We start from the raw sequence: 24,979 nt of genomic DNA, 5'->3' as shown, positions 1-24,979 counted from the left end.
ATTTTTAGCTGAAATTATGTACTGAAAGAACACAGATATTTATGTTACCATAGCTAAATATCTATATATTTTCTCTATATAACATATATTTATAATTATATACATACACTATAAGTAGATATCTGTATCTATATAACAACAAAGACATAAAAGCTTTCAAATTTCAAGAAAGCTGGCTAGTAACTGAACATCTGATTTTTTAGAGTAAGAAATACTAACATAATTTTAGCTAATGTGTTGAACATTTATAGTTGCCCAGGCCTTGTTCTATACTATAGGCACTGTTATCATCACTATTTTTATAGATAAAAAAACTGAGGCACAGGCAAGTGTCAGTAACTTGCCCAAGGTCACAGAGCCAGTAAAGGGCGATGATGAGATTTAGCTCAAACAGTCTCTAAAATCTAGAATTCTACTCTTACTCTCTATGCTATTAATTTTCATTTTGATTTGGCTGTGTCTCATAGAAAGATATCTTCCGTTGTGACCCGTGATGCATATATAGTTTTGTGAACCATATTTACTCTTACAATATACAGTGCCCTCCGGTAGTTTCTAGTCTAGAGCATTCTACAATTATATTTCATTAAAAATTTTTGGTTACTACTCATTAACTGATTTATAATCTGCTAATGAGTCATGACCTATAGTTTAAAAAGCACTGTATTATGTTTACTCTAATAAGGGAATGCTAAATATGTTAAATGCTAGATATGTTACATGTTAATAGCTTGTAGTGAGATAATTTGGGTACCATTGAAGTTTTAATATTGTTTATTATGCTTGGAATTGTCTTCTAAATCTTGAAAAGTCCCCATTTTTCTATTTTTGAACAGCTCTAAAAACATCTTAAATGGAAATTAACTTGGTCACATGACTGCTGTATCAGTAATTCCTCTCTTCCTTCAGCCTGTTTGTTAATAAACCTTCTGGGGGCAAGATCTACCCATACTTTTGTACTTTCTCAATTTGTAGCATAATTATTTGCTTTTGATTGTTCTTTGTGTAGATGTTCAGTTTTGTGGATTATCAAGTGATCCTAAGAACAGAAGAAAATATATGCTTAAAACTGTTCATGTTTTGTTCCATTCACATACATGAACTTAAATACTATTTACTAATTAATATAATAGCTGAGAATATATGTATTTTTGCAAAAATAATATAGTTTGTGCTGGCATCTCTAGTCAAATTTCTTGTCTCATCTGAAAATTCTAAATATGATAGAATTACTACCAAAACTCAAAATAAAGCTAATCTTTAGGAAGGTATTACATATTTTAAAATTTATAGTATTCTTAATTATAAACAAGGGGAAATTCTGGTGACATTAATGAAATTATAGTTTGGGAAGTGATCTTAGATGTTAACTAGTTCAACCTCTTACTCATAAATCTAAATCACTCAGAGGTGGACAGTCAACCTGTGCTTGAATGCTTAATTGATAGGAAGCCACTTCCCCATGGGGGTACCTTCCCCAATTGTTGGTGGTATTAGCTCAAATTCTTCCTCATGCTGAGCTGAAAACATTTGCACATTTTACCCCTTCACTTAGTTCTGTTTCCCCCTTTTTTACATAATAAACCTTCAAACATTTGTACAGAGCCTGTACATGTCTCTCTGGCTTGAGCTCCTTTAATTGGCCTTCAGACACAACCCCTCCTTCCAGAGTTCTGGCTCACTCCAGTTTGTTTATATACAGCTCTTAAAATATATAGCCTAAAATAATGTAGACTATCGCAGTACTTCCAAAGATCTGGTTATTATTGCCTAAAATTATATTAAGTTTCTAACAGATATAGGAAAGTTTTCTTTTTTGTTTGTTTAGTTTTGTCTTCATTTTTTCTTTTCTTAAAGAAAAACTGTCAAGATAGATATCTTGCTTCTGTTTAAAAAAAAAAAAAAAGCCAAACTAAATAGATAGAAGCAAAATGCAAAAAAAAAAAAAAAAAAAGACCACAAATTGGTAGAAAATATATGCAACACATATAACTGATGTAGAATCCTAGAATATATTGATATAAGGAACTTTTATCAATAAGGAAAAAAAACTCAGAACCCAAAAGCAGACATTTCACAAAAGAGAAAATGCAAATTGTGCATAAACATATGAAAAATGCTCAATTCATTAGTAACTAGGGCAATGCAAACTGTTATAATTAGACACCATTTCTCACCCATACTTTTGAAAATATTAAAGGCTGACTACTGGAGGTTTAGTGGGCATGTAGTAAAGGCAACTCTCATTTATTGCTTTGGAAAATAATTTGGCATTACCTGTTGCAGTATACTTAACCTGAGTGAAATACACATACCCAGCAACATGTGTATCAGCAGATGTACAAAACTGTTCCTAGAAGCACTATTCGTAAAGGCGAGAAACTGAAAGCAACCCAAATGGCCAGGAATAGGAGAATGAAAAATTTCCACAGACTGTAATACAGCAATTTCAATGAAATGTAATACAAAACAAATACAAATGAAGTGCAGCTAAACTAATCAATAATAATGAATCCAAAACACAAATTTAATTGAAAAAAAGCAAATCATAGAAGTATATAGATGAAATGGTTCTATTTATATGAGTTACAAAATTAAAGCAAAACTAAACAATATATTGTTTGAGATATATTTACATATGGTAAAATTATAAAGAAAAGCATGGAATCATTAACACAATTCTATATAGTGTCATTTTGTAAGAGAGAAAGGGGATGTAATTAAGGAGAGGCATGTGAGATTTCAACAATACCAGTGATTTTCTATTTTTGAAACTGGGCATTGGGTTCTTTCATTATTAGTCTTTAACTTGTTCTTGTATATTATGTACATTATTTTGTATGTAAGATACATTTCACAATTGAGAGACTTAAAAAAGTATATTGAATGCAGACAGGAATAAATTGGAAGACTGGGATTAATAAATACACACAACTATATATAAAATAGATAACTGAAAAGGACCTATTGTATAGCACAGGGAACTCTGCTCAATACTTTGTAATGGCCTATGTGGGAAAATAAATTTTAAAAAGAGTGAATATAATATAACAGATTCATTTTGCTGTATACCTGAAACTAAAACAACATTGTAAACCAAACATACTCCAACAAAAAATTTAAAAAATTGTATTGAATGCATATACATGACTATAGTTTCCTTTACTAAACCATAGTTTTTTAATTTTGGTTTATCATTTCAACTGGTAAAGATGATTTTAAATCTTCATGCCATTATTCATTTGATTAATGACTTCCTTTGTTACTCTGTACTTTTGACAAACTGTATTAGATGAATGTACTATTTTAAAAATGTGTATCACTGAAAAATTTGTGGTTATTCAGAGTTTTAAAAATTAATTTATACTCTTCAGCTTTAGTGAAATATTAACAATATAACATATTTAAGGTATACAATGTGATTAGTAGGTTACATATATATTTCAAAATAATCACCACAATAAGATTATATCCATCTTCTTACAGACAGAGGTATTTTTGTTGTTTTTGTTTTTAATTACAAGCATAATAGCTAAGTAATTAAGAGCAGAGATAATAGATTCAGAATGCCTGAATTTTAACCCTGGCTCTGCCATTAGTTCTAGTCATGTGACTTACATAAGTTATTAGCCCTCTTACTGCTTCATTCTCCTTGTTTATAAGATGGGAGTATTATTATTTACTCACAGTTATTGAGAGAATTAAACTTGTTTCCACACGTAAAGTGCTTATGATAGTGATTGGCACATAGTAAATGCTACCTAATTTATATCTAGAATAATTTTCTTCAGTATCTCTAATTACATTTCTGATCTCATGAAAACTAAATGTATTCTAAGGTAAGAATAAATTCAGCTGCAATACAAAATTTTGGCTTTGCTTTGAACTACGTGTGTCATCTTGGGCTATATAATCTCATTATGTGTATCAGTTTCCTCATCCATAAAATATGGAGCTAAGCTCAATTGTATCTTTGATCTTTTCTAGTAATCAAATTTTTGATTCTTTGAAGGTATTTTTAATATTTCCTGGAAAAGAAAACAAAGCATTGTTTTTGAAATCAGATTTCAAAGTATTTAGTATGTCAACATCATTTGGATTTTTTAAAAACTGAAGTACAGCTGCCTATAGAAACATGTGCAAATTGTAAGAATTCAGGTAGACGCACCCAGATGGCATAGACACCCAAGTCAAGAAACAGAACATTACCAGCACTGAAAAAGCTTTCCTTCTTACCTGTTTCCATATAACCCCATCCATGGTTTTACCTATTCTTCAACCTGATAGAAATGGAATATAATATGCATTTTTATGATGGGCTTCTTTTGCACGATATCCTGGTGTGAGATTTAGTCATGTTACTGTTTCTTAGTAGTGGCTGATTCATTTTTTATTATATTACACTGAATGAATAACTTTTACTTTACATATTATAGCACTGAAGAACATTTGAGATCATTCTAGATTATGGTTATAAAACTGCTATGAAAGTTCTGGTACATATCTTCTGTTTCACGTATGAATGAATTTCACACACACACACACACACACACACACACACATCTGCTGGTCTTAAATTGTTGAGTCATAGGATATGCATATATTCAAATTTAGTAGATGTGAGCTTCCAGGCATCACATAGCCTTCTTAACAGCATTGTAGTTTAAAAATTTTAGCCCTTCAGATGTAATTTTATCTAATTATTTTAATGTGAATTCTTCTGAGGACTGAGGCCGAAGTCTTTCATATGTTAATTGACCTCTTGACAAGCCTCCTTTATGAAACGCTAATTCAAATATACTGCCTTTAAAATAAATTGGCATGATGGTTTTTTTGATATGTCACCTGTCTACAGTCCCCAGTTGTTAAATTAGACACTAATGTATTGCTGTGAAGGTATTTTGTAGATATTATTAAAGTCTACTATCAGTTTGCTTTAAGTAATGGAGATTATCCTAGATAACCCATGTGAACTTGAGTCAATTAAGTCAGAGGCCTCAAAGGTAAGTCTTTTTTGAGAGAATACAAAATTCTGTCTGTGAACGGCAAGTTTCATCTATTCCTGTGAGTTTCTGCCCTTCTTCCCGGCCTGCCCTAAAAATTTCATACTTGCTTAGATTCCCTGTCCCCTATATTTACATAAGCCAATCTGTTGCAATAAACAATGTATCTTACTGGTTCTGCTTAGCTGGTTCAAACATGACTCATATAACTAGGTTGTCTTTTTCTTATTGATTGTAGGAGTTCTTTATATATTTTGGATATGAACTCTTTGTTGGTATTATGCATTACAAATATCTTCTTTCACTCTATAGTTTGCCTTTTCAGTATTTTAATGGTGTTTTGGATGAAAAAGTTTCAGTCTTATCCTTAATGGTTAGTGCTTTTTATATCTATGTAAAAAATCTCTGCTCATCCCAAAGTCATAAGCACATTCCCTGTATTATCTTCTAGAAGCATTTCTTTTTCACTTTCCATATTCATATATACAGTTCATTTGGAATTGATTTTTGTGTATGGTATGAGCTAAGAGTCATTTTACTAGTTCCATAAAATCATTCAATTGACTCAGTACCATTTAATAAAAAGACAAGTACTTTCTTCCTGCTAGCAGTACCATCTTTGCCAAAAATCAAGCATTCAAATATGAGTCTGCTTTTAGACTCTATTTTATTTCATTGATGTAAAACATCTGGTGCAAAAAGCATATTGCAATCAGAAAGAGGAATATAAATTAAATTACTAATTTTAGAAGTAAGGAAGTTATTGATGTTGACCCAGTCCAAAGTATGACAAAGGGAATGGGTACCTGAAGCAGAATAGTACAGAAAATCACTAGAGGTGAGAAAGATTGAGAGAGATCAGGGTGTTGGATCGTTCACTCACATGAATGCCGAGTCACCAGTATATCCGCAAAGACTTTTCCAATAAAGGAAGACTGTGAACTAGATACCAAAGTCATCTTCAGGGGAAAATGACTTGAAAGGTCAAGAGCTGGTACAGTTGAATGGCTTGGGTCTCATGGAGTAGAGTTTTTACTGAAAGTTTTGCTGGAGAGTTTTGGATATGCTAACAGAGAGCAAGACACCATGCATAACTGTCAACACTGGGTATACTGACTATGAGAATAAAAATGCCCTAGCAAATAGTAGAGTAGAAAAAAATGAATAGATGCTCACTGAACTATAATTCATGGGCTTTCCAGGTGGCACTAGTGGTAAACAACCAGCCTGCCAAAACAGGAGACATAAGAGATGCGGCTTCAAAAAAAAAAAAAAAAAAAAAAAAGAGATGCGGCTTCAATCCCTGGGTTGGGAATATCCCCTGGAATAGGAAATGACAACCCACTCCAGTATTTTTGCCTGGAGAATCCCTGTGGATAGAGGATCCTGGCAGGCTACAGCCCACGGGGTCGCAGAGTCAGATACGAAGTGACTTAGCACTGAGAACTATAATTCAGTATTAACAAAGGGTTCACTTGAAAAGTTTAATACTAAAAGTTTAAAAAAAATGTTTGAATGACTGAACATACAAAGTTTTGTTAGTATTAGATTTTCTAAGTATAATTACAATAATAAGAAGTATAGAAATAAACAACAAAACAGCATGGTACTGGCACAGAAACAGACACATAGATCAACTGAACAGAACAGAGAGCCCAGAAATAAATCCACCCACTATGGTCAATTAACCTATGACAACCTTTTCTCTTCTTCAATGGAGAAAAGACAGTCTCCTTTAATAAGTGGTGCTGGGACAACTGGACTGCTAAGTGTAAAAGAATGAAATCAGAATATTCTCTAACACAGGGTACAAAAATAAACTCAAAATGGACTGCAGACCTAAATATGACTGGAAATCATAAAGCTTCTAGAAGAAAATATAAGTGTAACACTCTTTGACAGAAATCAAAGCAATGTAGTTTTTTAGATTTGTCTCCTAAAGCAAAGGAAATAAGAGAAAAAATAAAGAAAATCCAGTTAAACTTAAAAGCTTTTGTACAGCAAAGGAGGCCATCAACAAAACAAAAAGACAGTGTCATGAACAGGAGAAAATACTTGTAAATTATGTGACGAACTGTTGTTCAGCTGCACAGTCATGTCTGACTCTTTGTGATAAGGGGTTAATATCTAAAATATGTAAACAGCTCAGGTAACTCAATAGCAAAAAAAAATAAATAACCCTATTAAAAAAAAACATGCAGAAGACCTAAACAGACATTTCTCCAAAGAAGATATACAGATGGCTAACAGGCACACAAAGAAATGCTCAATATCACTAATTTTTAGAGAAATGCAAATCAAAACCACAGTGAGGTATCATACAAGTCAAAAGTGTTATCATTAAAAAGTCTACAGATAATAAATTCTGGAGAGGGTGTGGAGAAAAGGAACTCTCCTACACTGTAGGAATGTAAATTGGTGCAGTCACTATGGAAAAGGACATGAAGCTTCCTCAACGAACTAAAAATAAGACTACTGTATGACCCAACAATTCCACTCCTTGACATATATATGATGAAAATGAAAACACTAATTTAAAAAGCTATGTGCCCCTCAATGTTCACAGCAGCATTATGTGCAATAGCCAGGATATGGAAGCAATGTAAATGCCATCAACAGATAAATGGATAAAGAAGATGTGGTACACACACACACACACACACACACACACACACACACACAGAGGAATATTACTCAGCCATAAAAAAGAACGAGATTCTGCCATTTGCAATAACATGGACAAACTTAGAGAGTATTATGCTTAGTGAATGAGGCAGACAGAGAAGAAAAACACTATTGTTATCACTTTCTTGCAGAATCTAAAAAATAAGACATATGAAAGTATATAACAAAACAGAAATGGACTCACAGTGTAGAAAACAAGTCAGTGGTTACCAGTGAGAAGTGGGAAGGGGGAACAGGCAAGATAGGGGTATGGAATTAAGAGATACAAACTACTATTTAAAATATAGATAAGCAACAAGGATATATTATATAGTACAGGAAAATATAGCCATTAGCTTTTAATAACTTTAAATGAAGTATAATCTATAAAAACATTAAATCACTATGATATATACTGGAAACTAATATGATATTGTAAATCAACTATACTTCAATAAAAACAAAACAATGAACAAAAAAGTATGGATATATGCAACAATTTCAATATTTCTATCTCTTTAAAAACATGGCTAAAAGTATTAAAATTTTCCAGTATTTCTTATACAAAGACCCCTACTTTGATTATATGTTAGAAAAATTCTCAGATTATATATGCAATATATATTTTTTCTTTTATCAGAGAATGAGAATATAATTTTCATATGTTATATCTTTATATATATGCTACTGGGAAACTATATTTCCTAATGCTTTTCCTGATCATCTCAGACATATGTTTTCTTAATGATTATATTTATTTATTTATTTTTTCATTTATTTTTATTAGTTGGAGATTAATTACTTTAAAATATTGTAGTGGTATTTTCCCATACATTGACATGAATCAGCCATGGATTCACATGTGTTTAATGATTATATTTATTACATAGCTTTAGTAGAAAAAGCATGGGACTTGGAGTCATAGATAATTTGGATGAAAATACTATTTTTGCTATTTATTGATAATACCTCTTGACTTTTGGCAATTCTATTTCCTTCTCTGTAAAAGGAGGTTTTAAAAAAATACATATTTGCGTATCGCTACAAGATTCAAGTCAATCGTTTTATGGCCAGAGATGAATTATCTGGTGTCATTCTAAATTTTATGACATCCTTTTCATTAACAGACTGTGAGTGACTATATAATAGACAGCTAAAGACTAGGAGGGGGGTACTCTTTTGCCCCCTTCTGATGCCTATGTCAGAAGCTTTCTCTATCTCCTTTATACTTTAATAAAACTTTATTACACACACACACACACACACACAAAAAAATACATATTTGCTAGGATTCTGTGAGGTTTAAATGAGATAATATGTATAAACCACTTATTACTATAATTGGCAAAGAGTAGAAATTCAAAACAGTTAACCATCATAATTTATTTATCATAATTTCCTTTAAAATATCAAATCTACATGACGCTTTTATTTTCTGGAAGCAGTATGAAAACTAAAGTTACACTGTGAAGTGGCTGGATAAAAAGAAAGCAAAACCTTTTGTGAGAGAAGTAATATTTAAAAATCTAGTTTAAAACTAGAGTCTCTGCATTTAGCTTCCCATCTGCTATCATGGCCTGTGTCCATTCAGTTTAAGAAAAGTTTGGGTGTTTATTAAGTGCCAGACACTGTTAAAATCTGGGGATCAGGTAAAGAAGTAAAAAAAATTCCCTTGTTCTTAAAATCCCATGGTCTAATTGAAGAAAGATGTAAATATTAAATCTAACTCTCACTTTATATCTTAATATTTATTCATACCTTTGGGAAAAGAGAGTTGCTTTTCTGATTTTTTTCTCAAATCTTATGTATTTGTGACTAGTCATCTGATTCCTACTAGTAGAAAAATGTATGGGCCTATAGTCCATTCTTTTAGAGGAAAGTAGCTTCATGAGGAGTCAACCAGGCCTACTAAGGGCAATGGCATAACATAGAGAATTAATTTTCAAAAATGTTTAAAGGAATTCTGTATTTTTTTCTTCCATATGAAACCTTCCATACATAGCCAATTAAAACAGAGCTGCCGCTCTTTTGGAAAGATAATGAGAGGGTTAGGCACATCTATTGTTAGCTAATAACATTAAATTTAACAAATATTTTAAAGAAGAATAAAGAAAAGTACTATAATCACATTTATTCACCTATTTAGAATAATTTAAACAAATATTTTTCACTGTGCTTACTCTGACAGAAATTTTGACTATAACATTGCAGTAATAACAGAATTATATGGGATAAGAATCAAACCACATTTCTTGCCTTCCCTCTTTTAAACTAACAAGTCATGGGAAAAATAGAAGTTAGCAAAATTTCTAATTTTAGTTAAGCAAAGGTTGGATCATTTGCTTAAAAGTGTAAGCTACTAGACAGACAAGGGTACAATATTATGGGTGATGTTATTTCTATAAGGCTGTTATTGTTCAATTTTAATATCTTGTAAGGTACATTATCAAACCACAATAAGAAAAAGTTCACATTTTACCTATAAAAATATATAAATTTATTCTTACCAGCAGCCTTTTCATTTTGACCCAGAATATTATGCTGTCTTTTCCACATGGGAACCAGTTCTTCTCTAGTAGTTTTAAGAGTCACAGAGGGATGACTTTCTTCATATGTTGGACATCTTTGGGGGCAATATAACGTCCCATCTTGTAGGGCAACAGCTTGACTGCCATTTGAATGATTTATTTTCGTTAATGTTTGGCACTCAGAAGAACAATATGGTAGAGCTGGCATCACAGTGTCTAAGTCAGAACAAACATGAGGGAGTGGAAGACTACTTTCTTGATTCCACTGATTCAACTTGTGTTCTGTTGGAAGCATATGTTTTGAATTAAAGTAGTTACATGTACTGATGTTTTGAGAATTTTCAGGCATTACAGACTGACACTGAGATACTTGTATATTTTTACAACTTCTAATATTTAATTGAGATGGAGGAGGAGGATGAGGTACAATTAATTTACCCTGAGCTTGTAAAAATGTGCTGGCTTTGCTCGCAGACTGTGGTCGAATAACAGGGCCTTTTCTGTTCACACATACAAAGCCTGACTGGACTTTAGCAGACCTTGCTCTTCTAACGACTTTGGCTTCACTCCTTTGTGGGTTAGTTTTCTGAGTTTTGGAACCACCACTCTTTGCAGGGGATATAGTTTCCTCCTCTGTGGAGTCTGGCCAGGCTTGTTTAGCAGTGCTATAATCTGAAGGTATACAGCAGTTCAAAGGCACATGGTCTATTCCAGATCCTCCTAAAGCAGTGAGGTTTTCAGAGATAAAATCATCCTCGGGCTCTTTTTTATTAGCAGAATCCACAGCAGAAGCAGGAATACTAGGCATGTTGCTGGCAGCACCACTTTTAGAGCGAATGTGGAATGGTTGAGACCACTGTTGGGATACTCTTTTTCTACCCTTCAGCAAATGACTATCTTCAATATTTTTCCTTGTATTGCCAGTTTCATCAAACCATCTCAGTTTTTTAATAGTTTTTGGAGTTTCTGCACTTTTCCCTTTTTCTTTTGTTAATTCAATACTATCTCTGATAACTGCTGCTTTTTGATTTCCTAACTTAAAGCCTTGGTTTGTAACCAGTGCCTTAAAATAATCATGCTCGTATTTAGATTCTTTCTTTAAAATACTTTTAAGAAATCTCACACTATTCTTCTCACAAATATTGTATTTCATTTTCTTGTGCTGACTGACTAAGTCACAATTAGAAATTATATTAGACAATGATTTTGATGCTTCAGATATTTTCTGTTTTTCATCTTCTGAATCAGAGTTGTGAAGTATATAGGTGGCTTGAAAATTATCTGAAAATAAAGACAACTCTTCCTCATTACAATTAAAATATTTTGTCTTTTCATCTTTAACGTCTTTCATTTCCCCTAACTTATCAGAACACTGCACTGGGTCAATTTCTTTTATGTGTATACTGCTCTTTGGTAAAGGCCTAGCTGACTGTGTATTCAATGGCAAAACTAAAGGTGTTGCCAAAGGTACAAATGAAGTAGGAACTGAAGTAGTTCTATTTTCTTGTGTCATTTCAGAATATTTCTCTTGGTCTGAAATTATTGTGATTTCCTGGGTTAGAGAATCTGGAGTGGCCCAGGCTTTGCTGAATTTAAATTTTGGACTCTCGGAAACTAACGGTCTTTCTCTTTTGAATGCTCCAGAAGAGTCAGTTGTCCTTATAACACTAGTTTCAGATGTGTTTTTGCTTTTTTTATTTTGTACAAATATGGATGGACTATATAGAACGGCTACTGAATTATTAGCAGTATTTATGTCTCTTTCCATAGTTCTACTCAGAGTAGATGGATTTTGTTCTTTACTATTAAAACATTTACTTGAGTCAGGGAGAACATTAGGTTTACTAAAAATATCTGAGAAAATATTTGGATCATCTATATTTACAAGCCAATTATTTATGTGTTGAGTTTTAGAGAATGACAGTTTATCTTCATCAAAGCAGCTTAGATTAGTTGATTGCAGATTTGCTGATTTGAGGGAAATAGAATTCTGCTGCTGGACTGATGTGGAAGGCTCCTTATTAAGTGTTAAATACATTTCTTCACGTTCCCCAGCCTCAAGACTGTCTATACTTGAGAGGGTTTCAGAATTTATTATCTGATTAACTTCATCACGAAATTTCTGAAAGAAAAAAAAAAGTACATTGTTTTAGAAATTTTAAGTGTCAACATTAATGATTCAATATACCACTGTTACTTGGCACATACTATGACTACAGACAGTATAGGTATATAAATAATCTATATCCCTGGAGCAGTCCTCACAGTGAAAAAGAGGGAGCCAACAAAGATAATAAAATGTATTTGCCTTAGTTTCTTCACCTTAAAGTAACTACTCAATTATCCTAGCCATTAGTTATAGCTTAGAAAACAATTTTTGCTATTGCTCTTCCATTCAGAGAATAGAGTTTCCTGAAGGTTTCATAAGAGCATGTGAAATTCTGAAAAATAGTTATTTACAAAGGGTATTTTTTTCCCCTGAGACTCAGACTGGATTTGAATGAGGCTCTTAAAAGCTCTATGACTCTAATATGACTTTCCTATTGGCAAGGCTATACCTTCTTATAAAAGTTAATCTAAAAATATAAGATGTTTATGAAAACATGCCTGGATCCTGCTTATTTGATACTTAGATGGAATGCATGCACTGATGGTGGTATTATTATTTTTAAATTCCCCAGGTAATTCTAATGTGGATTTACGACTGAGAACTACTGACTTTAATGGATCATTTTTGGACATTTAGCACAGTAATAATTTCCATGAATTCTTTACAGTAAGAGTCTCATCATTACTTCAATTGTATCTAATGGAAATTATCAGTTTTTAATAAAATTTCATGATCACTTCAAAGTATTGTTATTGTTGCTCAGTCACTAAGTCATGTCCAACTCTTTGCCACCCCATGAACTGCAGCACACCAGGCCTCCCTGTCCATCACCAACTCCCAGAGTTTGCTCAAACTCAGGTCCATTGAGTCAGTGATGCCATCCAACGATCTCATTCTCTGTTGTCCCCTCTCCTTCTGCCTTTAATCTTTCCCAGCATCAGGTTCTTTTCTAATGAGTCAATTCTTTGCATCAGGTACCCAAAGTATTGGAGCTTCAGCTTCAGCACCAGTCCTTCCAAAGAACATACAGGGTTGATTTCCTTAAGGACTGGCTGGTTTGATCTGCTTGCAGTCCAAGGGACTCTCAAGAATCTTCTCCAGCACCACAGTTTGAAAGCATCATTTCTTTGGGGCTCAGCCTTCTTGTAACCCAAATCTCACATCATACATGACTACTGGAAAAACCATAGGTTTGATTATATGGACCTTTGTCAGCAAAGTGATGTCTTTGCTTTTTAATACACTGTGTAGCTTTGTCATAGCTATTCCAAGGTGGTTGTTGTTGTTCAATCGCTCAGTTGTTCCAATTCTTTGCAACTCCATGGACTGCAGCACACCAGGCTTCTCGGTCCTTCGCCATCTCCTGGAGCTTGTTCAAACTCATGTCCACTGAGTCAGTGATGCCATTCAACCATCTTGTCCTCTGTTGTCCCCTTCTCTTCCTACCTTTAATCTTTCTTAGCATCAGGGTCTTTTCTAATGAATGGGCTCTTTGCGTCAGGAGGCCAAAGTATTGGAGCTTTAGTTTTAGTATCAGTCCTTGTAATGAACATTCACAATTGATTTCCTTTAGGATTTCCTGGTTTGATCTCCTTGCAGTCCAAGGAACTCTCAAGAGTCTTCTTCAGCACCACAGTCTAAAAGCATCAATTCTTCATTGTTTAGCCTTCTTTATGGTTCAACTCTCAAAAGCATATGTGGCTAATGGCAAAACCATAGCTTTGACCAGATGAACCTTAGTTGCCAAAATAATGTCTCTGCTTTTTAATATGCTACCTAGGTTTGTCATAGTTTCCTTCCAAAGAGAAAAGATCTTTGAATTTTGTGGCTGCAGTCACCATCTGAAGTGATTTTGGAGCCCAGGAAAATAAAGTCTGTCACTGTTTCCATTGTTTCCCCATCTCTTTGCCATGAAGTGATGGGACTGGATGCCATAATCTATGTTTTTTTCAATGTTGCATTTTAAGCCAGCTTTTCCACTCTCCTCTTTCACCTTCACCAAGAGGCTCTTTAGTTCCTCTTTGCTTTCTGCCATAAGGGTGGTGTCATCCTCATAACTGATTTTATTGATATTTCTCCCAGCAATCTTGATTTCAGCTTCCTCCAGCCCAGCATTTCCAGTGATGTACTCTGCACAGAAGTTAAATAAGCATGGTGACAATATACAGCCTTGACATACTCCTTTCCCAATTTGGAACCAGTCCTTGTTCCATGTCTGGTTCTAACTGTTACTTCTTGACCTGCAAACAGGTTTCTCAGGAGGAAGGTAAGGTGGTCTGGTATTCCCATCTCTTTAAGAATTTTTCAGTTTGTTGTGATCTACACAGTCAAAGGCTTTAGTATAGTCAATGAAGCAGAAGTAGATGTTTTTCTGGAATTCTCTTGCTTTTTCTATGATCTAATGGTTGATGGCAATTTGATCCCTGGTTTCTCTGTCTTTTCTAAATCCAGCTTGAACATATGGAAGTTCTTGGTTCATGTATTGTTGAAGCCTGGCTTCCAAGGAGAAGCATCTTTTAAATTTGTGGCTGCAGTCACCATCCGCAGTGATGGCATAGTCAATGTTTAAAACTATTTCTAATTTCACACATATAACACAGATATTTAAAAAGCATTAATCTGTATAACATATGTAGAAATAAATTCAAGAAGACTTTAACTTGTTAATTTAGTGAAAAAGTTAAATGAACTCAAAGAAAATTAGTTCCCTTAAAATTTTAGAAATTTTAGAAAGTTTAAATATTCTGATATTAAACAAAAATTTAGTATTTTTTTAGCCCTGAAAATAAACTGAGAAAGCAATGAAATCAGTTACAGATTAAAAATATTTTAGTTTGTATAGTTAGTACTTATTGATACACTATTGTAAATGTTTTGCAAATGGTTCATAAGAGTTTGATATTACTAGTCTTTGCTCCCAGCCTGTCACTTCCTTCAACCTAACTCGTACAAAGGAAAGCACAGCTCCTCCAATCTGTTTTTGGAACAGAGTTATTTAATTGATAATGAGGCTCCTAAAAGCTCTATGATTCTAACAAGAATTTCTTCAAGATTGCATCTAATGAGATATAGAAATCTGGATTAGAAGGTCCTTTTAGACATAAGTATGATGTCTGTGGCTTTAATATTTCTCTTTGCCTAGGTCTGTGGTTGCTTTATTTCCCAAAGCACCTAAAAAGAAGTTCAGCAACCTCTGTTTTTTACTCAGAAACTTTCACTAAATTAAACGTTTTTTCTTAGAATTTTTCTTATCACTAAAAAATGAAACATTGTGATCAGCTTCAAGTTTTGCTTGTAAGTTACTGATATAAATTGTACTAGACTTAACATGCTTTGTCTTTTAGTTTTTAAATCAACTTTATTGAGATATACTTATTAAAAGTAAAATGCACTCATTTTTTGGTTGTTATTGTATGTTTATGGAGTAAAACTTCATAACATAAAAGTTGGCTTAAAGCTCAATATTAAGAAAACTAATATGGCATCCAGTCCCATCACTTCATGGCAAATAGATGGGGAAACAGTGGAGACAGCAGCTGACTTTATTTTTTGGGGCTCCAAAATCACTGCAGATGGTGACTGCAGCTGTTAAATTAAAAGACGCTTACTCCTTGGAAGGAAAGTTATGACCAACCTAGACAGCGTATTAAAAAGCAGAGACATTACTTTGTCAACAAAGGTCCCTCTAGTCAAGGCTATGGTTTTTCCAGTGGTCATGTATGGATGTGAGAGTTGGACTGTGAAGAAAGCTGAGCACCGAAAAATTGATGCTTTTGAACCATGATGTTGGAGAAGACTCTTAAGAGTCCCTTCTACTGCACGGAGACCCAACCAGTCCATCCTAAAGGAGATCAGTCCTGGGTGTTCATTGAAAGGACTGATGTTGAAGCTGAAACTCCAATACATTGGCCGCCTGATATGAAGAGCTGACTCATTTGAAAAGACCCTGACGCTGGGAAAGATTGAAGGCAGGAGGAGAAGGGGACGACAGAAGATGAGATGGTTGGATGGTATCACTGACTCAATGGACATGAGTGTGGGTAAACTCTGGGAGTTGGTGATGGACAAGGAGGCCTGGTGTGCAGCAGTCCATGGGGTCACAAAGAGTTGGACATGACTGAGTGACTGACCTGAACTGAATGAAGTGAAACTAGTAATAATCAAATAATTTTTTATTTTTAAATATAAAATGTATCTATTCACATTGTTGAGAAGTTACCATTTCTTCAAAAATTTATGTACAAAATGCCAAGAAAAATTACGATAGTATCTTATTTCAAACCAAAAATACACACATGATGTATAGAAACTTTAAAAAACAGAACACAAGCAATGTGAGAATAGATTATTTCAAAAATATTTCCAATGACATAGCTACAACTTAAATTATGTTAAGAGAAATAAATAATAGTGTTACCTAATATATTTACATATTTGTGTGTCATTTTTTTTGATGTGGACTATTTAAAAAAAGACTCTTTATTAAATTCTACAATATTGTTTTATATTTTAGTTTTTTGGCCACGAGGCACGTGGTATCTTAGCTTCCTCATTAGGGATTGAACCTACACTCCCTTAATAGGAAGGTGAAGTCTCTACACTGGACCACCAGGGAGTCCCTAAATTATCATATTTTAATGTATAGTTTGATGGGTTTTGACAAATTATTTACCCATAACCATCATACTGAAATATTTAAGAAATTTCTATGTGTTGAAAGTTCCCTCATGCTTCTTTGTAGTAAATACCTACCCACCACTGACAACTACTAATCTGTTTTTTGTTACTATATAGATCTGAGTTTTCATTTGTTATCATTTTCATTCTGCCTGAAAGACTTCCCAGAGGGTCTCTTATTGCAGATACTGGTGTAGTACAGCGGTGTTCAGCTGTTGTTCATTTGAAAATGCCTATTTGGCTTTCATTTTAGAAGGACATTTTAGTTAAATATAGATTATAGGTTGGTAGTTTTTTTTCCTTGTCAGAACTTTGAAGATAATGTTTCACTGTCTTCTGGCCTGAAATTAGTGTGGTTCATCTTACCTTTGTTGACTTGCATGTAATACATCTTTTACTCCTTTTAGCTTAATTTAATTTTGATGAGGTTTTTTTGTGATGGGCTGTGTGCACATACATATGAGTGTATACTTACTTATCTTGAAGTTTGTTGAGCTTCTTTGTGGATTTGCAGTTTCATCAAACTTGAAACATTCCCAGCCATTGTTTCTTTAAATCTTCCCTCTCCTCTTTGTGAGATTAATTAAATGTATGTTAGATTTAGATATTGTCCCTCATGTCACTAACATTTTGTTAAATATATTTTTTCCGACTTTTTTCTCCCAATGCTTCAGACTGGATGATTTCTGTCCACTGATCCTTTTGACTATAGTGCCTTCATTGATAAGTCCAACTAGTATAATTTTAATTTCAGGCAATATGTTTTTCAGATCTAGATATTCTATTTGGTTCCTCCAAAAATTTCATTCTCATTATGTTCACTTTTCTTTAATTCTTTGAAAATATTTGTAAAAGTTACTTTAAACTCTTGCCTGATAATTCTATTGTCTCTGTCATTTATAATTATATTTACTATTTTTCCTCCTGGTTATGGGTCATATAGCTTTCTGCTTTTTCATATCTAGTGAGTTCTGAGTGTTGGACATTATGAATATTATGCTGTATGTCTAGATTTCAGTCTTCTTTAAAAGAGTGTTTCTTTTTTTGACAGGTATTTAAAATACCTATGGATTTTTTCTGAGGCCTGTCAGGAGGATATGTCCAGGTAAAAAGCCTATGTGATCATAGGGCTTACCTCATTTGTTTCCCCCTTTTCAAGACATCTCTTATACTACCTGTTCTGTACAGTTTAAAAATAACTGTTTCATATATTTTATTCAGAATTACAGTTGTGTGTGGCAGGATGGCACTTCTTCATAGCCAGACGAAGTCTCCTGCTTTGCTTTTCTAGCCTTGCCACAATTGCTCAGTTATTGGATAAACTAGGCCAAGGTTACAAATTTAATCTTGATACCAGCATACTAAGAATCTTATAAATGTGTGCAATTACTCATAAAAAATAAAGTGCATGAACATTTCAGCAAGTTTAGTATGAAATCCATACTCATTTGTAGGAAAAACCAAAGTAAAAACCAGACTAGAGAGAAGAGAAACACCATTTCTAGCTAATTATGCCATACGTTTATCAAGAACTTAATATCCACATGTATTATAATTTTCAATTTGCTTTTTATAATCAAATCTATAATGATACTTAAGATACATTATACTTGCAAATAACTTTCATATTTTTTAAAAAATAACATTCATAAAGCATATTTTTTTATGTATGGGACATGGGAAAAGAAGAATAGCTGCAGAGAGGAAACTGGAGCAAAAAGCTAAAAATGCTACAATCTTTTCTCATTAGTATCTGTGATTAATCTGTGCTGATTCTTCCAAACATACCCTTGGCTAGTGTGATATATTTCTTTAGTGGAGAACAATGCAAAAATGGGACAGAATTATTGCTAGATATTAAAATATTAATAATGTATTTAGAGTTTCATACTTGCAAACTGCTTAGATGCTGATCTTCTAGGAGTTTCTGCGTTTCCTCCAGTTTAAGCTGGAATGCATCTTTGTTAGTAGTCAAGTTTGCCTTGCTGTTTTCCATTTCTTGACCACAACTGATTTTGGATATGAGATATTTCTGATGCTTATGATCATTTTTTGACAATGATGAAGGCAAGTCATTATCTATAGCTCTGTGAACCACACATAAAAAATGTTTAGTATACTTAAATAAAGTTAACATACAAATGACATATTCATGTAATATGTGTTTGTGTGTGTCCAGATAATCACATATAAGGATATTGGAGAAATATATAGATATATTAGAATGGGAATTTAAATCAATCAATAGTAGAATAAAAATGGATGTGGGATTATAGTGTCAATAAAGCATTCCATCTTCATGTAGGAATGCCCAATTTTTCATGGCTTTGTTTATTAAATCCTATTCCTCTACTGTTCGGGGTAGATATTGAAGTAATTACTATAGACGTACAGAGTCAGTCCTCAGTTCTTTAAGAGCATCCCTATCTGGATAATAATATGCTGCACTACCCTTAGTTCTGAGTTGATATCATAGATGGTGGTATCCCTATAACTCTAATAGAGTTGGTTGAAGATTCAAGCAGTTAGAAAATATGAAAATTTCTTCTCAGGGTAGACTGGAATTTCCATCTAACTTTAATACATTTGGAAGCTTGGATTCCATCTAACTTTACTAGGTTTGGAAGATACTAACATTTTTCTCAGTTGTACCACAAATATAAGCATGGTTTTCACGGCACTGAGGGGGCACCTTTAATGCAGAGCCTGTTTTTAGTGTGTTAAAGTGCCACCTCCAAATTATCAGTGGATGATATCATCCTCTTTCAGAATTTTGCATCTTCTGGAAACTTACAGCATGTTACACCTCAGTATATGAACAAAGTGAAAATAAAAAAAAAAACAAAGGAAGATTTTTTGGGGGGTGGGTGAGAGATGAAATTATATCAAAAGCTGACTGCTATTGCATAAGGGCTGGCAGTATGAATCCCAAGGGTATTTACCCCCAATTCACTTGAATTATCCTCAATTCAATGAGGATTAAAATACTTTGAAAAGTGACTTGTGGTCACATGTGACATATATCTATCTCCAATACCCATATATATCTTTATTTGGACAGACTGGAATAGTCAAAGTCAATGATTACTAGATTCCTGACTATCCTTTTGCAACCACAGAGAGATTGAGGAGAGCAAAAAGGTATCTAAGTTCCTGAACACTGAGATTATGTTTCTCTAATCCTTTTAGGTTTCCTACTCTTACATACTCCTTCCCTTTCAGTCACCCTTCCCAAATGAAATATTGCTAAATCTACAAACATATCTAATAAACTAAATTTATTTACCTTTTAAGTTGTCGTCTCTCAACTTTTTCTTCTCTATTTCTTTCTTCTCTACTCCACTTGCTTCTCTTCTCTTCTCTACTTTCTTCCCCCAGTGAGGAGGATTGAAGGAATGTATAGGAATAAAAGAAGATGGGGAGGCAGAAAGACAGGAAGAGTGAAGCACAGGGGGAAAGGAAGAAGAAATCATAAAAGAAGAAGAAACAGAAGGGATAGGAGAGGGGAAATCTAAATTTGCTGAAGGCAAATATGGAGAGGGAGATGAATACAAAGGAGAGGAAAAAAGAGGGATAGATAAAAGAGGTAAGAATGGAGAGGTAGTAGGGGAAGGTGAAGGAGAGGAGGAAAGAACAGATGAAGAGGAAGAAAGCTGTAGAGAGGATGAAGAAGAGGATACGGAATTAGAAGGTGAAGACAAAGAGGAGGATGGAGAATTACAGGGAGGTGGATTGGACAGAACTGACACAGGTGGATGCCCTACAAAGGCCTGGGGAAGATTTGACAATGCTATGGTTTGTGGGACAGATTGCTGGACTGATGGAAAAGGATCTAACTTGGCATGTTCAGGCAATGGAGTGACAGCAGAAAGAGCAGGGACTGGTTGATGAGGGGGATGACTGGCTAAACAGGAAGGCTTCAAAACAGGAAAACCTTCCGAAGGGGTTGGAGGAACAGTCAGTCGAGCTGGAAGGGAACGACGGACAAGGGCAGGCATTAGGGTAGTTGGGGTTGAATGCTGTGCTGGAAGGGAATGCTCGGGTCTGAAAGTTTTGTAAAACAACCTGCTCTGTGAGTCAGAATCAGGAATGACTGGTGAACCTCGGGGTGGGTGGGGTAAATGGTCAGGTGGGCCAGAAGGAATTGGGGTTGGTAGATGAGGGAAACTGCCAGGAAAGCTGGAAGTAACTGAGGCTGGTGGGCGAGGGAGATTCTTGATCGGGTAGGATGGTAACGGGGGTGGTAAGAAGTTCTTTGGAAGAGCAGAGGGGACAGATGGATGGATAGGCTGGCAGGTGGGAGAAACAGTTGGATAGCTAGGAAGAATTTGGGAATGGTGTGATAGCAATGGGGCTCTGAAAGGAGATAGCTTATTAGGTAAGTGGGGATCAGGTGTGGAGGTAGCTGGACAGGCAGGAATGGATCTGCACAGGTGGAAAAGCATTTGAACAGAAAGTAGAGAGACAGCCTTATTAAGATGGTTTTTCGCTTTGTTGGGCTGCCCCTATATTTTCAATTCATACTATGCTTTGTTCTGACGGTCCATGCATTACATCCTTCTGGTCAACCAGTGTCCTCTCATGAGTTGAGAAATGTACATGTGTTACTTATTCAGGTTCCCCTTTTCTCATTCCTTGCCCTTTAACAGTATTTTCACCTCTCAGAAGTCTGATAGTCATACAGATAATGAATATGGGCTAGAAAATCTGGTTGAAAGTGATGATACAAAGGGCAAATAGAGGTCAAACAGATTACTGCTCATCTTTGGTCAGATTTCTCAGGGTAAGTAGTCTATGGTTCAAGATCAACTGTCTCACCACAAATACATGGATATTGGAGATAGATATCTAACAACATTATTTTAAAGTATAAAAATATGGGGAAAATATAGCTTCTTTTACTCTGTGTGTACGTCTACTAAAAGGGTCAAGTACATAATCTGTGATAAGGATTTGGTTGTGATGGAAGGCTTTTATTTTTATTAGTCATTTCTTATATTATTTCCTGAAGTAGTTTTTATTTTCATATGGACATAAGCCTCATTTTTCTTGAGGCTTAAGCACTGAATGCCTTCCATTTTTAATACAATTCTTCTCTCCTTTAGATTATCACATTACAGCATCTTTTTCTTTACCACTAATATTTTCTACACTAGAACAATCATTTGTGAGTACAGATATATCTCTCCTTCTTTGGAAGACCCCTGTTTCTTGGTATCACTTTATTATTTAACACATTTTAGGTTTATATTGTACAGAAAATGTATTTTTAATGTGATGACTGCATATAAGTATTTGTAGCCTAATTATATTTTTAATCATAGTACATATAAATATTTCTACTAACAACACCTGATCTTTAATATTCCAAGCTTTCACATTTGTAGTACAGTATTTTTATAGTTTATAAAGCATTTTCACATAAATTATTTTAATACTGTCAGTTATCTGTGGAGAGGAGCTTAACTTTATAATAAGTAAACAAGGGTGTTCTCTCCATAAATTGTATACATTTGTTGTATTCCAAATACATAAAGTTTATGTGTGTGTATATAGAGATATAGACATTGTGAAGTCATAGTAATAATAGTATATTACAACAATAACTGAAAACTATGTATTCTAGTTTAGAATGGAAATAATTTCTTGTAAAAGAAAATTGGTACAATGGTCCTAGCACAGATTTGGTATAACAATAACTATATGTTTGTTTGCTACAGTAAAATCAAAGTTGTCTGATGTGTTACTTCTTCTAAGACTTTAGGAAAGTGTACACTGTTGAACAAAAATGTCTATGCCTTTATTCATAGTGCAAAAGAGTTTTTTTTGATTGAAAATAGTTGATGTTATCAGGATAATAATACACAGAAAAATAAACCTAATAGAGCAGAAAGCCTGTATATAAAAGTGCACATTACTTCTAAACTAAATGACTTGGAATTTTTTATTCCTCTAAATTCCCCTGGACCCTAAACCCCCTCTAATTGTTTGTTATCTTCCTTTTTGAGACAAAAATTTCCAGTGAGTATTCTAAAATTACACTGTGTTCACTGTCTCAGCTTCCATTTGTTCTTTAATCTACAGCCATCTGTCTTCTTCTCTCCAATGTACTGCTTTTGCTAGTGATTATTAACTAATTGACCTAACTGCAAAAAGAGACACTTCTTGACCACTATCTTTCCCTTGGTTTTCATATTATCCTATGTTCCTGGATGTTTCACAACTTCTCTGATTTCTCCTCAGGCTCTTTCTTCACTCCTCTTTCTTTGCTTGGATATCCTGGAATATTTGAGAGTTACGCAATCCTCTGCTTGTCTATCCATATTCTCTGCGTAATCTTATTCATATTGTCTGTGTGATCTTATCTGTATGTCTATGTAAGTGAGGGTTAATAAAATCCATCCTCTGTGGACTATTCAACTCTGGGTTAACTCGCTATCTCTGTTCCCTGGATTATTAGTAGAACTAGGACTGTGTTTCAGGCACACAGATGTAAACAATGACCCTTCATGGATAAACTGTCTGTACTGACGGGACTGTGAATAAGTCATAGGAAGGACTGGTAGGAAGCTATAGCTTTGGGTTTCCCCAAGTGTGGCAATTCTTAAAACTGAACATGTTGCTTTCATGGAAGCTATTCATATAGAGTCATTACAAGAAATATTGGCTCCTGTTTAGAACATAGGATTTCTAACCCAGGGTGGCTGTCTGCACATTTTGACGTCACTTATGGGAAGAGGGGCTGGCTGGCCCCTAGCAAAGATGAGCCCTTTGACTATTTCACGGCATGCCATGAGGATTCCTCCTATTGAAGAATGTTGCCTATTGGCATGCTGTGTTTCATGTCTTCTAATTGAGGTCAAACCTGGCCTACTGCAGTCATGAGTTTGAGTGTTCAGCTGAACCAAGACCACCACTGGTGGGTATTAAAGTGTTAGTCACTCAGTTGTGTCGACTCTTTGTGACCCCATGGACTGTAGCCCACTAGGCTCCTCTGTCCGTGGAATTTCCAGGCACGAATACTGGAGTGGGTTGCCATTCCCTTCTCCAGGGGACCTTCCCAACCCATGGATCAAACCTGGGTATCCTGCATTGCAGGCAGATTCTTTACCATCTGAGCCACCAGGGACTGAACCATGGCTTTAACTTGTCCATTCATTGACAACTATCATATCTATATTCATGGCCCAGACATCTTACCAATGAGAAATTGACTCCAAAATAGTTCATAAGTGTCTCAAACTCACAATTTATCATCATTCTTCCAGTTACTCTCTCCCTTAAACCTCTTTGTCCTGAACAGTCCTTATTTTGATAAATCATTTCACTATCCATTAACCAACCAAATCCATTCTTGATTCCTTTTGGTTCTTAAGAAGTTACCAAATTATTGATTCTATCTACTAAGTAGGTCTTAATAAGTCATTGTTTTCATTTACTAAAGTACCATTTTGTCTGATTTTTTCACCTTTAGTCTTACTATATTCTCCCTCATTCTGGCAATATTCCTAAAATATAAATGTTATATGCTTGCTTAAAATCACTCAGTCATTGCTTTTAGGACAAATTCCTTAACAAGGCTCTTCATGACAACTCATGGCTTCCCTTCTAAACAACCTATCTGTCTACAATTTCTCAGTGTACACACTAGTCAGAATAGAACAGACTTGTAACTGACTTATAGTTACCAGAAGGGAAGAGATAGATTGGGAGTTTGGGATTGACATGTACACAGTGCTATATTTAAAACAGATAAACAACAGACCTACTGTATAGCACATGGAACACTGCTCAATATTCTGTAATAACATAATGGGGAAAGAATTTGAAAAATAGATACATGTATATATGTATAACTGAATCACTTTGCAATATACCTGAAACTAACACAACACTGCTAATCAACTATGTTCCAACATAAAATAAAAATTAAAACAAAATGAACTACCTCTTTCAGCTCTCTTAATACAGCATGTCCTTTTATACCTTTATTCCTT

The 24,979-nt window shown here is 34.3% G+C and overlaps 1 protein-coding gene across 6 annotated transcripts in view; it reads right to left on the bottom strand.

The window, feature by feature from the left end:
- The window catches only part of CEP126 (centrosomal protein 126), a 115,756-nt gene that overhangs the window by 30,770 nt on the left and 60,007 nt on the right, over nt 1-24,979 (bottom strand). For 5 of the 6 annotated variants that reach the window (XM_020879388.2, XM_070473670.1, XM_070473669.1 and 2 more), the window contains exons 5-6: nt 18,874-19,069; nt 10,175-12,317 (exon numbers count right to left, since the gene is read on the bottom strand). In XM_020879388.2, coding sequence (XP_020735047.2) covers nt 10,175-12,317; nt 18,874-19,069 — 2,339 coding nt within the window. Of the gene's footprint in view, nt 1-4,236; nt 4,281-10,174; nt 12,318-18,873; nt 19,070-24,979 lie in introns of all 6 variants that reach the window. The other variant, XM_020879390.2, reaches the window with a different exon arrangement.

The sequence above is a fragment of the Odocoileus virginianus genome, chromosome 10, assembly GCF_023699985.2.
Source record: "Odocoileus virginianus isolate 20LAN1187 ecotype Illinois chromosome 10, Ovbor_1.2, whole genome shotgun sequence".
Classification (NCBI taxonomy): Eukaryota; Metazoa; Chordata; class Mammalia; order Artiodactyla; family Cervidae; genus Odocoileus; species Odocoileus virginianus.
The sequence above is the reverse complement of the archived record's forward strand: the minus strand, read 5'-3'. Positions and strand labels throughout refer to the sequence as shown.